The sequence below is a fragment of the Xiphophorus couchianus genome, chromosome 9, assembly GCF_001444195.1.
Source record: "Xiphophorus couchianus chromosome 9, X_couchianus-1.0, whole genome shotgun sequence".
Lineage (NCBI taxonomy): Eukaryota > Metazoa > Chordata > Actinopteri > Cyprinodontiformes > Poeciliidae > Xiphophorus > Xiphophorus couchianus.
The window spans coordinates 13,585,230-13,600,354 of NC_040236.1; the positions used below are offsets into that span (position 1 = coordinate 13,585,230).

General features: G+C 38.3%; 1 protein-coding gene across 4 annotated transcripts in view; it reads left to right on the forward strand.

Annotated features, from left to right (window-relative positions):
• Nucleotides 1-15,125, forward strand: part of agbl4 (AGBL carboxypeptidase 4) — a 461,529-nt gene that overhangs the window by 266,808 nt on the left and 179,596 nt on the right. For all 4 annotated transcript variants that reach the window (XM_028027774.1, XM_028027772.1, XM_028027773.1 and 1 more), the window contains one exon: nt 7,150-7,244. In XM_028027774.1, coding sequence (XP_027883575.1) covers nt 7,150-7,244 — 95 coding nt within the window. The remainder of the gene's footprint in view (nt 1-7,149; nt 7,245-15,125) is intronic.

The window sequence follows — 15,125 nt, forward strand, 5'->3', positions numbered from 1 at the left end:
TGGACAGAGCTGACAGATCTACTAGCTGGTGTTATGAAATCAGAGAGCAGGTGAAAGGAATTGGTAAACTAAAATAAACTGAGCAGTTACTGGTAGAAATGCTCTGTTATTTCTTTTTTTGTGGTTTAAACTCCTTTTATTGAAAAGACAACCTGTTGAAGTGACCATAGTTTTTATCCAGCTTTGTTGAAGTAATGCGTAGCAGCCTCTCCCTGTCCTTTTACTGCCCACTGCTGGTCGGCTGACTGAATGTTACAGCTTTATTTGCTTACAAGAAAAAAAAATATGTCCCTGTTTGGAAATCTTTCTGATTATGCATAATACAGTCAGTTTTTGACGTAAAGAAGCAGCTCCATTTTATTTGGACTACAATGTTTGGAAACAAAGGAGGAGAAATATGCAAGCTGGATATCAGAGCTCATAGCCTCACCAGTTAATGGCCTGTTACACTTGTTCTACTTGTGTTGGTTCATAAAGAGCAAAAATTCAAAACAAACACTTGAACACAGTAAATTATAAATTATTTTAGACATAGTAAGAATAATTGTTTATTTTCAATTGCAAACAAAACAGATTCTGTTTTTCTTTTATATTTTGTTATACTGTGATACCTTGGTAGTTTTGTCTGGTTATTGTATGATAAGAATCTCGTACTGGGAAATGCCTCCTTTCCCTTGTCATGAAAATTATACCAGCTTTTAAGTATAAACTTTGTATTTACTATTTTTTTAGAATGAAAGAGGTCTGGAAAATAAAGATTGTTAGAAAACATTCCCTTTTCCCCTCAGAGCTTGTTTGTGTTGTACAGAGCTTGAACCTTTCACACCTTTCCTTTGGCGAGAGAACAGTTCAACTCAGAGCCACACAGAGACAAACACACACACACACACACACACACACACACACACACACACACACACACACACACACACACACACACACACACACACACACACACCCACACACACACACACACACACACACACACACACACACACACCCACTCTCTGTTCTAAGTTTAATTTAAAAACACCAGTCATCCTTGTTTCTCCATTCTGAGAGAAAACTGATGCACCTTAGAAAAACGGCACACCCATAAAGATGCAGCCAATCTGTGATATAGTAATATTGTTATATACTCTGGTATCAAAGCAAGTGTTTTGCTTTGAACCGCTTTATTAAAAACTCTGCTTAATGCGATTTGTGCAGGAATAAACTGAAACTCTACATGTACGTCAATATGACTGTTATATCAATATAAATTCAGTTTGTACTCACTGTTAGCATAGGGGTTAGGTTTATGCTTTTGGGCCTGACAAAATATTTTGACAGATGTCAAGATGGAGAAGACTCCAAAAGCGGAAGAGGTTGAGAGCAGTGTTTGCAAAATGAGAGTTCAGTTTTATTTCCGTAGAGTGAACATCTTCTACAAATATTCTCCTGCTGTCATTCCTGCAGCGCAGTGGTAATTTTTATAGTGTGTAGGAGGGAGATTGCTGGGACCAAGCTTCATTTCTGAGTATAAACAGCAGGGGCATCATGCATAAAAGGTTTCATAGCTAAAAGTTGGTGTAACTAGCTACACATTTTTATCAGTTCAACACATAAAAACACTCTGATGCATAAAACTGTGCACACACATGGCTGTGCACCTTTCCTTTATGCATCTCATTTTGTTTGAAATGTCAGCTGTAGGTGTTGCACCTTTATGAAGCTGTTTATGACCGTATATGATTGCCTATGCCATGTCCACCTTAACAATCATCAAATCTGACCTTCTTTTCCCAGTATCCAAATCTCTTAAGTATCTAGGACTTACATTTGACTCCTCGTTAGGCTTTGGCACACACATCACAGTTATTTCCCGGTCCTGTTTCCAGAACACGAGATATGGTCTCCAGAGCCTGAGATTATTCATTATTTGATGTTGTAGTGTTTTGACTATTATCATGTTTTTGTCAGTCTGGATAGGCCACCGGTTTCATGTCTGCCAGGTGTCCAGAACGCAGCAGCCAGACTTCTCACTAAATTTAGTAAATACACTGAAATAACTCTGGTATTATACTCTCGACTTTGACTCACATTACAACAAACAATTACGGTAGATTGTCCTTTTTTGATACAGCGATGTGATGATATACTGTAATAACATCCTAAAATAGGGTTGTTACATTTGTCTCCATTTTTGTTTGAAGCAATGTACAATCTAACTTTTATGTATCGAAGGAAGTAAACTTGCAAGTATTCAATTAGGGATTTTAGAAAGTTGTTTTGTCAGCATTTTTCCAATCTTGATACTTTTCTAACATAATCCCTCAAGGTTTATCTACATATTCATGCATTACGTTTTAGTATTTGGTTGAACTACATCCAGGAAGCCAAACACAGGATGGATATTAATCCAAACCGATTTTCCGGTTTTTAATGCAGTCTTGTCCCAAAGCAGTTACAATGACATTGTTTTATTGCCAGTTGCTGTAACTGGCAAGTCATGTTAAAGGTTAACAAGGAGGCCAGAGTTAGAAATCAGTGGCTTAATGTTTTAAATTATATGTCTGGCCTTCCTTTAACCTTGATATTTAGCTTAGATCAGACTTTTTTTTTAACTCTATGTAAAATGTTTCAAAAAGAAAACTGCAACTTGTAGAATAACTTTTTTTCCTCCTCCCTGTTGGCTTCGTAAGAAAGTATTTTGTGACTCACTGGTTTTGATCAGCTACCTCATTAATTCCCTGCAGATCCATTATAGTTAGTTTCTATCCTGAGAGATGTGAAATCTTATTCATTGCACAAACATCTTCCAAAGTTATAAATTCATGTTCATATAAGCAAAGTTGAATTCAAACTGATATTCATAACGGCACCAAGAGTGTATTTACTAGTATTTGGTGTTAGTGTGTTAATAGCATGTGTGCATCGATGTTGTGACACCTGTTCCAGCATGACGCTCATCAGCGATGAGGACTACACAGGGTTTTGACACTCCCTGTCGATATGACAGCTCTGACAACATGGATGTTAATCTCTCCTAACTGCTTACAGCCTAATTAAATCTTCCAGAGCAGCACACATGTGCAAATCCATGCACACACATAAAATACATGTGAGAACTTCTAATTTGGTCCTGGTTGTGTGGTAATTTTTTTTTCCCTGTTCTCTAGAATTAGAGAACAGGATTATTAGAGCTTGATTATTAGAGCTAGTGTTCGACAAAAAGATGAAACCATTAAAGTTCTTGCTAAGCTAAATATACAATGTTTATACACACACCATTCTTCCGCAGTGATGGGTTTTATATTGGTCATAAACCACTTTTCAGTTTCCATTGGGTCTTTTTTACTGTGTTTCTGGCTGTAATTGAAGGACGCCTTTTATTTGTAACATTTTCGTTTCGACATTAATTAAAACATGTTATAAATATTGCTTTTTAGTTGTATCTGACCAATATTAGTTTTTGAGAGAAGTTTTCTTTTATTTTGCAGATTGTGTATTGTTGTCCTTCAAATCATTCTAGCCCCTTTCACCCTTTTTGTGAGCTATTTCTCTGCTACTTTTCTGCTATTCCATCGAAAACTGTTTCCAGATATGATGGTGCTTGGACAGATCTCCTCTATTTCAACTTAACAACTCCAATTTGACATCAAGGTGCTTCGGTTTTCTTTGTGCTGTCCCGCCACATGTATCAGCTGAAAGACTTTAGCATGTGAAATTCACACTTAATTACGAGTCTATTCACTCCATTACTTTGTTGCCTTAGCTGTACCCAAACTCTGCGATTTCATCCCGACCCTTCTACAATTTCTCATCCACAAAAAACAGTTTTCTTCCTGTGGACTAATACTTCTATTTTCATCTTGTTGTTTTTTTTTAAGAATTTCATGGGAATTCAAGAAGGAAAATAATCATAAATATTCTTAAATCTGAAAGGTAATCTAAGTTTATATTTTCAAAATTTAAGTTATTGTAAGCTGACTCTGAAAGAGTCAACTGATCTGATCAATCCGAAATAAATTTGAGTCACCTCCTCCTAATAGGTAAGGCAAGGCAAGGCAAGTTTATTTATATAGCACTTTAAAACAGTACCACTGACCAAAGTGCTGTACAATCACAAGATTAAACAAATAAAAATCAAAATTAAAACACATCAAAACCAACAATGCAGTGACGTAAAACACTCTATATAATACATAAACATACCCAGATAAATACAGAAAAGCAGCATCTCAAACTGAATCAAAGGCCAACCGAAAAAGGTAAGTCTTAAGAGCAGATTTAAAAATTGCTAAAGAGGGGGCCTGTTTTACCAACATAGGTAAAGAATTCCAAAGTTTGGGAGCTGCAACAGCAAACGCCCTGTCTCCTCTCTGCCTCCTGGAAGTCCTCGGCACCTCCAGGTTCATTTGGCTCGCTGATCTAAGAGCTCGAGGAGGACAGTGTATATGTAGCAGCTCAGAGAGATAGGAGGGAGCAAGGCCATTTAAAGATTTAAATACAAATAAAAGAATCTTAAAATGCACTCTGAAATATACCGGCAGCCAGTGCAGAGAATATAAAATCGGGGTAACATGTTCTCTCTTCCGCGATCCAGTTAATATGTGATTAAACCACAATGAACAATGAATACATGATTCAAATTACTGTAAATAATGTAAATAACACAGCAGGTATAAAATGACATACACCTGCCCATTTTATATATCATTTAACATATAAAATGACATATTTGTTTTGAATACCTTGCAAATGGTTTGTGCAAAAAACAACCAAAATGATTTAACCAAGAAATGGCAAAGAAAAAGTGGCAAAAATGACCACCAGATGCATCCACATAGGAAAATAGCCTGGTCCCTTTCTTCCATTTTTTTAGATCCACAAAGTTTGCGATTGTTTTTACTCTGCTTTGTTTACTTAAATTTATTCAAAGAACGACGGAATGACTGTGTATCTGGTGCTTCCTTTCTAAACACTTCACTTGTTTTTTGTCCTTAATGCCCTTCCACAGACCGAGGAACTCCATTTACTTCGAGTTTCTTCCCATAATAACTTTTCTCCCTTATTTATCTCTGTGCATCTGTTTTCTTATCTATTTGTCTGTTTGTATATTACTTTTTTTTTTACCTTACCACCTTTTCCCCCGCTTGACTGTTTGCCACCTTTGTTCCATGTATCATTGTGCCTGTGATTCAGTCTTCTTTTTTTTTCCTCCATCTTTGTCATCTGTCAAGAGTTGGCTCCCTCAGAGTTAAACAGGCTAAACAAAAAGATTACAAACAGTGGGTAGAGTGAATCTAAAGAGGAAGACAATTTGAATTTGTTGTGGATAAAGAATGAGGAAAGGGCTGTGCAGTCAAAGAAAGGCAGTGGAGTCAGAGTAAGGCTGTATTTGCCTGAGGGGAAAAGGCTGAAAAGTAGCTCTCTCAACAGATGTGCGGGGCAGTAAAGTGTAATTGAAATGCCAGCAGCAATGGTCTTATCTCCCTGCTACAGGAGCCTGCTGCCAGTCTCAACATCAGTTAGATGTCATTTTACCTAAGTCTGAATCAGCCTGCCACAATCCGCAATCCCCATTCCTCTGATGCTAGGCAGGAGAAAAAGGCAGAAATGGATGAGGGGGAGGAGAAGAAAAGAGAGGGAGAGACAGGGTGGGGGATTTTGTAATAGGATTTCAGTAGCACCCAGTTAACTTCCACCACCTGGACTTAGTTGGTAATTTGATATGCCCCATCAATAGGATTCATTTACACCACCGCGGCATTACCATTGCCATTTCTTTGACTGCTTAAAAAAAATATATAAATCGATTCATTTCTTCCCACACATTTCTACACTTGTCCTGATCCTAATCAAACTGGAGGTGGGAGGAAGGAAGTGAGGGAGATCTGTTCCAAAGTTTCTAGCTATATACAAAGTCTTTACACCCAGAGGAGGGTTGCAGCCAGACGGCCATCCGCTGTGCTCCAGGCCAGGCTTTTTCTTTTTGGCCAGGTGACATCCCTATGGGGAGAACCATAATGTCCTCCCAGATTAAAGACTGGCACTCCTGAGCTGCTGCCTTTTATCAGAAACTTTGCTTCCACAACATGGGATCATCTGTGGGACATTAAAGCTGACTTATTTCTAGAATGTAATCCTAACGTGCCATGATTTTTGTGCCAGCGGTTATTTTTGTGGTGGCAGTGACAACTACTCTACAATTCTACTGAGTTATAGAGTAGATTATAGAGTTATATTTTCTTTCAGGTACCACAAGTTGACATGAGTTGTAGCAAACTGAAAACAATAATAAAAAAATACTTCTGAACTATACTGTACCTTGTAAAAGTACTTGTACACAGTTTTCAGATTTTTACCAAATTAAAATCTGTGTTATGTTTAACGTGTTAATGGTTTTCTGCCACCTGCTTTTTTCTTGCCACACTTTATTTTAGAAAATTGATAGACTTGTGCTTATACAAACTCTCCTATCTGAGCTGAGGATCTCAGTAGGTCCTACAGAGTTACTAGTTCCCTTATTACTGTTTCGGGATTATTCCTCTCCTCACCCGACTTGTCAGTTTAGGTGGAGGCCTGTGTTTTGGTATGTTGGTAGTTGTGCCATTCCCCCTCCACTTTCAGATATTAGATTGAGCAGAGCTACATGAGACATCGAAAGTTTTGAATATGATTTTATCACTTAACCCTGTTTTAAGTTTCTCCACAACTTTATCCCTCATCTGCCTGCTGTGTACCTTCATCTTCATGGGACCATTTGTTCAGTTTTGTTCTCAAATAAATCTCAGAGGTCTCACAGAACATGTGGATTTATAGGGAGATTAACAGACTTATAGATCTATCTTTAGTTATTCCATTATTTTCAAAGCCATCGGTTCAACTGTAAACTTTAGTCTTCTCAGAGTATAGAAGGTTGAAAACAAGTGCACACCAAACTTTTCAGGTCTCTGTGTGTAAAAATCTTCTAATACCATTAGTCACTTCCCACGACACAGAAGAATTGATACATTAGTGATTAGTTCTCATCAAATTAAAGTTTTGAGGCTGTATTTGAGTCGATTTCCAAACATGTTTTTACTACATTAGCTGAATTACTTTACACTTTAATTTGAAAATAATGCATTTTTAAATCATCTGTTAATTTATGTTTCATTTCAGCGGGTGATTTTCAACGTGGTTAACTTCTCAAAGACCAAGAGTCTCTACAGAGATGGCATGTCCCCTGTAGTCAAGTCTACCAGTAGGCCAAAATGGTAAGTAAAAATGTTCATCTTGCACATCTCACTTTGCATTTTGTAATTTTTATCTTTTTTAATAACTCACAAACAGAAGTTATGTCTTTTTATATTACTTTTTCCAACTTTGAAATATGTCTCTGAACTAGTTTACTCTCATGTTCCCTAACAAACACACACACGCACACACAAAAGCTCACCTCATAAACCGAAACTTTAGCTTTCCAGATTGGATGCATCTGGGTGCATTAGCATGTGATCCTATGGTTTGGAGTCTGATGGCTGTCTGATGTAATAACGCTTGACTGATGGATGCAGAGATGTGTATGCACGCGTGAGAGTGAATGAATAGGTGGGGCAGGAGGGAATGGGCATGGTGCAGTGAGGTTGGGCACGGTGTCTGCCAAGCAGACTGGTGTATCCAGCGGGGCAGAGAACAAGGGAGCATGATGAAGTGTTGCCATCCAAGAGGAGCCCTGACATCTGTCATCGGTTGATGGAGGGCATCGGCAAAAGCGGCAGGCATCTGCCACCCTGAGCTGTGGCACCCGGCACGCCGACGATGGCGTGCCGGGTGCAGGCTAATAGGAAGAGACAATGGGCACGACACCGTAGTCAGGAAAAATGAACTGCTGTCTGCAGTACAGCACAGTGCAGCGTGGTGCATCTTAACTTAACCTCCTTGCTCTCTTTGTTTTCATTCCTTGTTTAGTTACAGCTGTCTGTTGTTTGCTCGTGCGGAGGTATGACTGTTTTCTTAGATTCAGTGTGTCTCCTTGTGTCTGCTTGCTCCATCAATTTATTCAGAGAATAATATGCTTTGAATTTTGCTTTATCTTTCTGATGAAAGTAGTTGCTCTGATAGTTTGTTACAGAACCAGGAGTATGTCTATGTCATATGACATCTATGTACAATAAATCTCTATGAATATCTAAAGGCATCTGGAATATTCTTCCCCAACCTAGTTTCCTGGAATCTCCTATTTTATCCAGGCAATTTATCGTGCTGTTGATGTAATCATATTTGCTGATGGTGAAAGGACCACTCCTTCTACTGCTGAAGTGCTTCTGTATAGAGGTCTGGTTCAGCTGTTGAGTTTGTGTGGAACAGAGACTGCAGCCTTAAAATAGTCCTGATTTTTACTAGTAAATCTATAACCTGAGTCTTTTACAGCAATTGCACTGTTTTGTTCTGACAAATGGCTTAAATTTCAGTGAAAAGTTTAACTGTAGCAAACTGTAAATTTTGCCGAGACACAGTTCTGTTTTATATGCTTTTGAAGCACAGCAGAGGTCCAGTCAGGGTCACAACTTGGACTTCTGTAGCGATGAAGTCTGATTAGATTACGTTGGATACAAAACATAGATTAATTTAAATCACTTCCAAGTCAGATCAAGCTTTTAAAATGTATTGATTTATGAATTATTAGTCTAAAATCTGTAAATATAACTCTGGGGTTTGTGATTAATTTGTACCTCTGAGTATAAATTCTACAACTTTACGAGTTGGCCGATAAGTATGACTTTGACAAGCCCATTTACTTTTTACATATAAAGATGGAAACCAAAATCCCTACTTCAATTTATTAGGTTAATCACTACTTTCTATAAGTTTAGCACATTTTTTATGAACCCATCTGTATGTTCTTTTAGGGTGCATTCACACCAGCCCGGAATTAGAGTCTTGAATCAGACTCTAATTCGTTTGTCTAGAAAGTTCGATTTGTTTAGGTGGTGGTGAGAATATAAATTTGAATTACAAAACGGACTAAAAAAGTGAACTCTGATCCGCCTAAAAACCTATGTCTCGATAGGAGAGTACATACTCTCCCTACCTGTTGAAAGCACCTTAGCATATTAAATTGCAATTTATGTTCTTAATCCTTTTATATAAACCCTAATATGTTTAAGGATCCATGCTTTCTGGGTTCATGTCTCTTTATTTTCTTATGTAGATGTAGTAGAAGCTAACATCGCTGACACCTGACTCTGTTTTCCTCCAAAGGCTAAACTTAGAGGAGTGGAGGCTTAACCACTCCTCTCGGCACCATGCCATCGAAGGGGCAAAAAGTCTCTTGCACTTGTAAAGCTATTTTCAACTGTTTCTAGGCTTCCAAGACCGCAGCTGTCATTGTGTGTGTCCCCAGAAAGTGGTCAAGATGCTTTTAACACAACCTCCTCTATTTGACTTTCTATGAGCACAACAAAGCACAGACAGCTCCCTAAACTAGCAATCTTCTTTTTGACAGTTACAGATATGGAAGAAATAAAAGTGGCAGAGTGGAGAGCTTCACCTGTCTGGTCCAAACTCACACAGCTTAGGTTCGGGAGGGATAAAAACGAAGAAGAGAGGGAGGGAAGCTGAGACGTCGAGACAGACATGGAGGTTGGAGGAGAAAAACACAAAAAAACAAGACAGAGATTAGAGACAGGTAGACACCGAGAAGAGAAGTGGAGAGAGTGAGCAGCAAGACATTGCTCCCCACCGCCCACCAGCCTTATGTCTGTTTTTATCAAAAGGATCGTCAGTTTTAGCTAAGGAGATGAAGCCTTTATCTCCCCATGCAGGTGCCTTATGTCCTGGGGCTCCGGATTCGTTTGGTGCTGGAGGCTGCAGAGCTCGACTTGCCTTGGCAAAGCTGGGCATCTCGGAGAGAGACAACTGCCAGATTACAGTCCAGTGGGACATTCACTGCTACAGGTGGAGGGATCTATCGTTTATCCCTCACTCAATCCCCTTTTTCCTTCAGTCCATCCCTTCATGACTTTTCTAGCCAGGAGACACCGGAAGCCCGTATCATCCCACATTATAACACAGCTGCAGGCTGAATGTTTGATAAGAAAAAGATTTACAGGCAAAGAATGAATTACTTTCTGAACTTTGCAACAAATTAATGATGAAGTTGTCATGAGCAGATAACTAAACTCATCTCAAGGTTTTTTTTTTTATTCTGCGCTGTGGAAAAGAAAAACTGACAACCGCAATATAGGAACAGCTGGATGCAAGCAGAGCTGTTACTTTGCACCAACATTAGTACCATATTCATTATTCATTGTGACTTCTAAAAATACCAATCGGCACTAGAAACTGGGAATTGACTTAACATTCAGAGTGAAAAAGTGTGAGTGTTTGAGTCAGAGAAAAGAGAGAAAACCATATTTTCTTGTACTAGTCTGTCGAACACAACAGCCCCCTCGGTGACAGTAAGTGCCAACCGAGCTCCCTGCGGTCTGCTTGTTGTTAGACTGCTAGAGCAAAGAATTGCTCAGGATCTTTATTTTCCGAGATAAGCTAATTAGAAAGTCAGGGAGTGTGGTGTAATGCAGCTGTTGGAGGCCAGAATGCTGTGACTGGGATAATGGCCAGCAAGGTTGCACGAGACTACATCAACCATTAAAGACAAGGGAAAAGTGTGATAGAATTTGTACAAATAGGCTGTAATAATGGGTTGTTTTATTAGTTTGTGTGCAAAAGATTGAATAAACCATTTAAAAATTGATAAGTTTTGCTTTAATGCTTATGCAGGCACTGTACATGGTGAATCAGCTAATAAAATGCATGTTAGCATCTAGATGTGGTTGGTGAAAGTGAGCATTAGATTGGGGAAGGCAAACAATTTAAGTGACTCCGCATGGGTCATGGTTGTTGATACCAGACTGGTCAGTGTTTCAGAAACTGCTGGTATACTGGGATCTTAATAAGCAACCATTTCAGTTTTGTTTGGCAAAAAGAAAACATCCAATGAGTGATATTTGTGTGCAAGAAAGTACCTTGGCGATGTTGGTGGACAAAAGGCAGACTGGTTCAGGATGATAAAATGGTCCACAGTAGCTCAAATCACCAGCCATTACAAACAAGATATCCATTATTTCATCTCTGAGCACACAATATGTGGAAACTCAAGCAAATGGGCTTGTGCAGCAGAACACTACACCGGATACCACTCCTGTCTGCTAAGAACAGGAAATTAAAGCTGCAATTTGTGCAGGCTGATCATATAAGTTTTATGGTTAATCTAACTGACTTCAACTAAATGCAGCAATCGACTCATTTACACTTTGTGTGTTTTTAAACCTTTTAGAAAAGCACTCTATTTAAACCTTTAGAAAAATGTAAACCCTACTTGCTAATTTAATTACAAAGAGGACATTTGCAATAATTTCTATATCAAACACACTGATTTGGAGTGTCTCCTTTAATTAACGTTTCACTTTTTTGTTTAGTCTGTAGGTGTATGGGTAAAAATAGCTTCACCTCTAACTGAGCTAACGGATGAACAGTCAGAGACGGGTGGGGTGGGGGGGATTAGTTGCCAAACATTGCTTCTAAAGTTGGAACCAACCAACCTTGATGAAGGGTAAATCTGTTTTTTCCCTTGCACTTTATTATGGGGCACAACAAATAAAACCAAATACAGTTTTTTTTTGTTTATTTTACGAGCAGCTGTGCACAGCTGCTTGTCTGACACACACATACAGTCAGTCAATCAGTGAGTCAGTCTGGTAGCTTTTGCATCTCGACTGAAATCCCTCCTGTAAGCAGGTGATGCAACAGCAAAGTGAAATTCTATTTGGAAGTGTCTGCCTCCCCATCGAGGTGCATGTTTGCAGTAATTGTTCTGTCAATCAGAAATGCTCCGTCCTGTGTTTTTATTTTTTATTTTCTGACTTGCCACCTGTTAAGTTCTGGCAGAGGGAGAGGTGAGACAGAGGTGAGAGGAAGACGCTGGATATGTCCGCTGGTCTGTGTGATTCTTCCTGCTCATGTTTTAGGTTGCTAAGGTGTGTGTGTGTATGTGTGACTCAGTGAATTCAGTGATTGTTTATATGTTCAAATATGCAACTTTAGCATTAATTTTTAGTTATTCCTTATGCAGTTTATTAAACTTGATGTTGCCAGTGTGTTTTATTCAATCATGGATTGTAAAGGTGCTACGAATAAACAGTCCAGATATTTTAGCCAGTCTGGTTAGGCTGTATACCTAACCAGGAAAATATAATAAAAATATAGCATCTGCAATTATTTTACTTTGCATAATGAAACTAAACTTGACTGCAGATTTGATGTTTTATTTTGTTTTTCAAAAGAGGAGCTTCTGACTAATCAGAGTTTAGCAGAAAGTAGATCAGAAGTAAATTGTAGTTGTAGTTGATAATAAATCAAACACCTTTACACATGGACACACAAAAACAGTAAACTCTCTGGAAATATCAAACAATTTGAAATATGTCTGTGGCATTTTACAGTATGTTATCTTTTGAAAAGTTAAACAACTCTAAAAGGTTTTTTATGCTTAAAATGTAGTGAATTGGTTTCCTTTGTCATTCACAGAGGAGTCTCCGATCTGGTAAAATATGAAATTGCATTGTTTACCTGCAAGGGCGGTGAATGGAAAATAGATTTTTGATGTTACTTCAGTACTTTGTGTGTCAATGGCAAAACATTTCCCACAGAAATGTTCTCATGCCCAGCAGTAGGCCGCTCGCATCGAAACAAAACTCACCTTTGATTAAAGAAATCCAAATGGATGTGAACTTGATTCATGGTGATAATTTATGTGGAAAAGTTTGCTAATGTCATGATGTTATTGTTATCATCTCTGTCTCTGTTGTGACTTTTTAAGTTTCAAAACAGTAGTCTTATACAGTCAAAAATATTTTCTTAAAATCCAAAAAGTTGGGTTTAGTTCTATAGTACCAATTGAGAATGGATCTTTTCCCGAGACACCTTTTGGCACATATAGGTCCCATTCATAGCCAGATATGTAGCATCTAATTTGCTCAATTTCAAAAAAAATTTAATCAGATTTATTCCAAATGAAGCAAACAATATAATTATATTGATGGGATGATTATGAATCTTAAGAACTGGGACTTGTGTATCATCTTGACTTTTAGAATGTCCAAAATGTAGCTAACATATCAGCCCTTTTTAATAAAGGCAATTGTCTAAATAATAATCATACAGTTTATTATGGAAATATGTCATAAAAGTGGCCAAACAAAAAAAAAAACCTCATTCAGCACAGCAGATGAACCAGATCTCCTTGTATTTGTTGTATGTTTTACTCATACGGCTTGAAGTGGCGGAAGAAAATTGCACTTGTCAGCCTCAAAGAAACCTCTTATCCTATACCGCACGCCTCCCTTCCTCCAACTGCAGCAGTGCTGAGCAGAGCCATCTGACTCTGAACACGGGCAGTGTGTGATGATGGTGAGGGAGATGATTTCTCTCCATGGGACGGAGTGTCAGGCAGCAAATTGAAGACGAACAAAATGTAAAGGTTGTATGATAACTACAGCAGACCTCGCAGACTCCTCCTAAGGTTCGGCACGCATCTCGCTCGGCTCCTCGCCTGCCGCTGAGCCACTTGCACAATTAACTGTGTGCCATGCCTTTTAATAATAGACATTTTAATTGCCGACAAATGAAGAGTGATGTAAAATAGCTAATAGCTTGTGCTAATTAATAGGGGAATTGAACGCTTGTTAATTAAGGGCAAACAGGACAAGGACCGTCTTGGTTAATTTGAGCAATAAAACCGAGACGAACGACTGATTTCTTAACAGATCCTCTGCAGAAAAACACCAAGCGACCCTCCACCCTATTGTCTGAAAACACTCGTGGTCTCAATTCTTGCCTTTACCTCTCTGTCCTTTGGTTGGATTTTGAGACACATGCATAATCTAAGCATACACATAAGTAATATAAACGAGAATGGCCTGGCCTCCTGCATATGACTCCCCAAAGATAAGGGGAAATGAAACAAATCCTACCTATATGGTGTCCTTTGAATGTAATAAAGGCTATTAGCCACAAGTGTTTTGGTGGTATAATAAAACGCTTGATTTGTTTTCATGTCTAGCTGATAATTTAAACAGAAACCAATTTCTGTTCATATTTAGGACGCTGTTCTGCTTCAGTTATGTCTTTGTTTCCTCAGCTTCCAAGGCCAGCTTGAGCAGTAAACTTAAAACCAGTTTACTGTCTTTTCATACCCGTCTTTCTCTGTTCAAAAGCTTTACTGCCATGTTGTTCTGAAACACATTTATTACACCTGCAGTCTACTGTGCCTCAGGCCTCCATTTCAATGAGACCTGAGATAATTTCAAAGGGGCTCAATGCTTTCTTGATTTCATTTAGCAGTGGAAACTTTAACAATCATGTGAATCTTCTTGAGATTTCATTTTAGATGCTAAAATTAAAGAAATATGATGTTCCCTCCCAATCACCATTGTCTAATGGAGAAGTGGACTTTTTTTTTCCAAACTAAAGTAAGGACAGAAGTAAATGAAGGTAATGACTATGGCTTTCAAGCATCTATACCCTTTTAATCTTTTAACATTTAGTCACATTACAACCACAAACTTCTGCTTCAAAAACAATAAGGACAGGGAACCTGGTCAGTTGGATCAAACTAAATACAGGGAAGTCCTTAAAGAAAACCTGTTGGGGGCTCCGAAACACCTGGGATGGGTGTTTTGGAACAACTGTTGTTGTTCATCTTCCAGAACAACAGCAGTCAGAAACATACAGCCAACAGCTACATTTCCAGAGCTACAATGCATTACTTTAAACCAATTGTTTTGAAACATCGAAATATGTATGGCTGGTAGAGACATGCCTAAAACGTCATGTGGTTCTGTAAAAATATTAACTCAGAGAGGCTGAGCAAAAAGGCAGGCTGCACTTTTCAGATTTGCATTTGCTAATTTGAAAGCCAAATTAGACTCCACTTTGTGTTGGTCTATAACATAAATAAATTGCATTTGGCTTTGTGGTTAAAATATGTTTGAGATGGACTTTATAAACACGCTGTATATATTACTGCCTTTTCATCTTAAAGGAACTGACTGGAATTAAGAAAAAGTAGACAATATCAAAATGTTCACATTCGT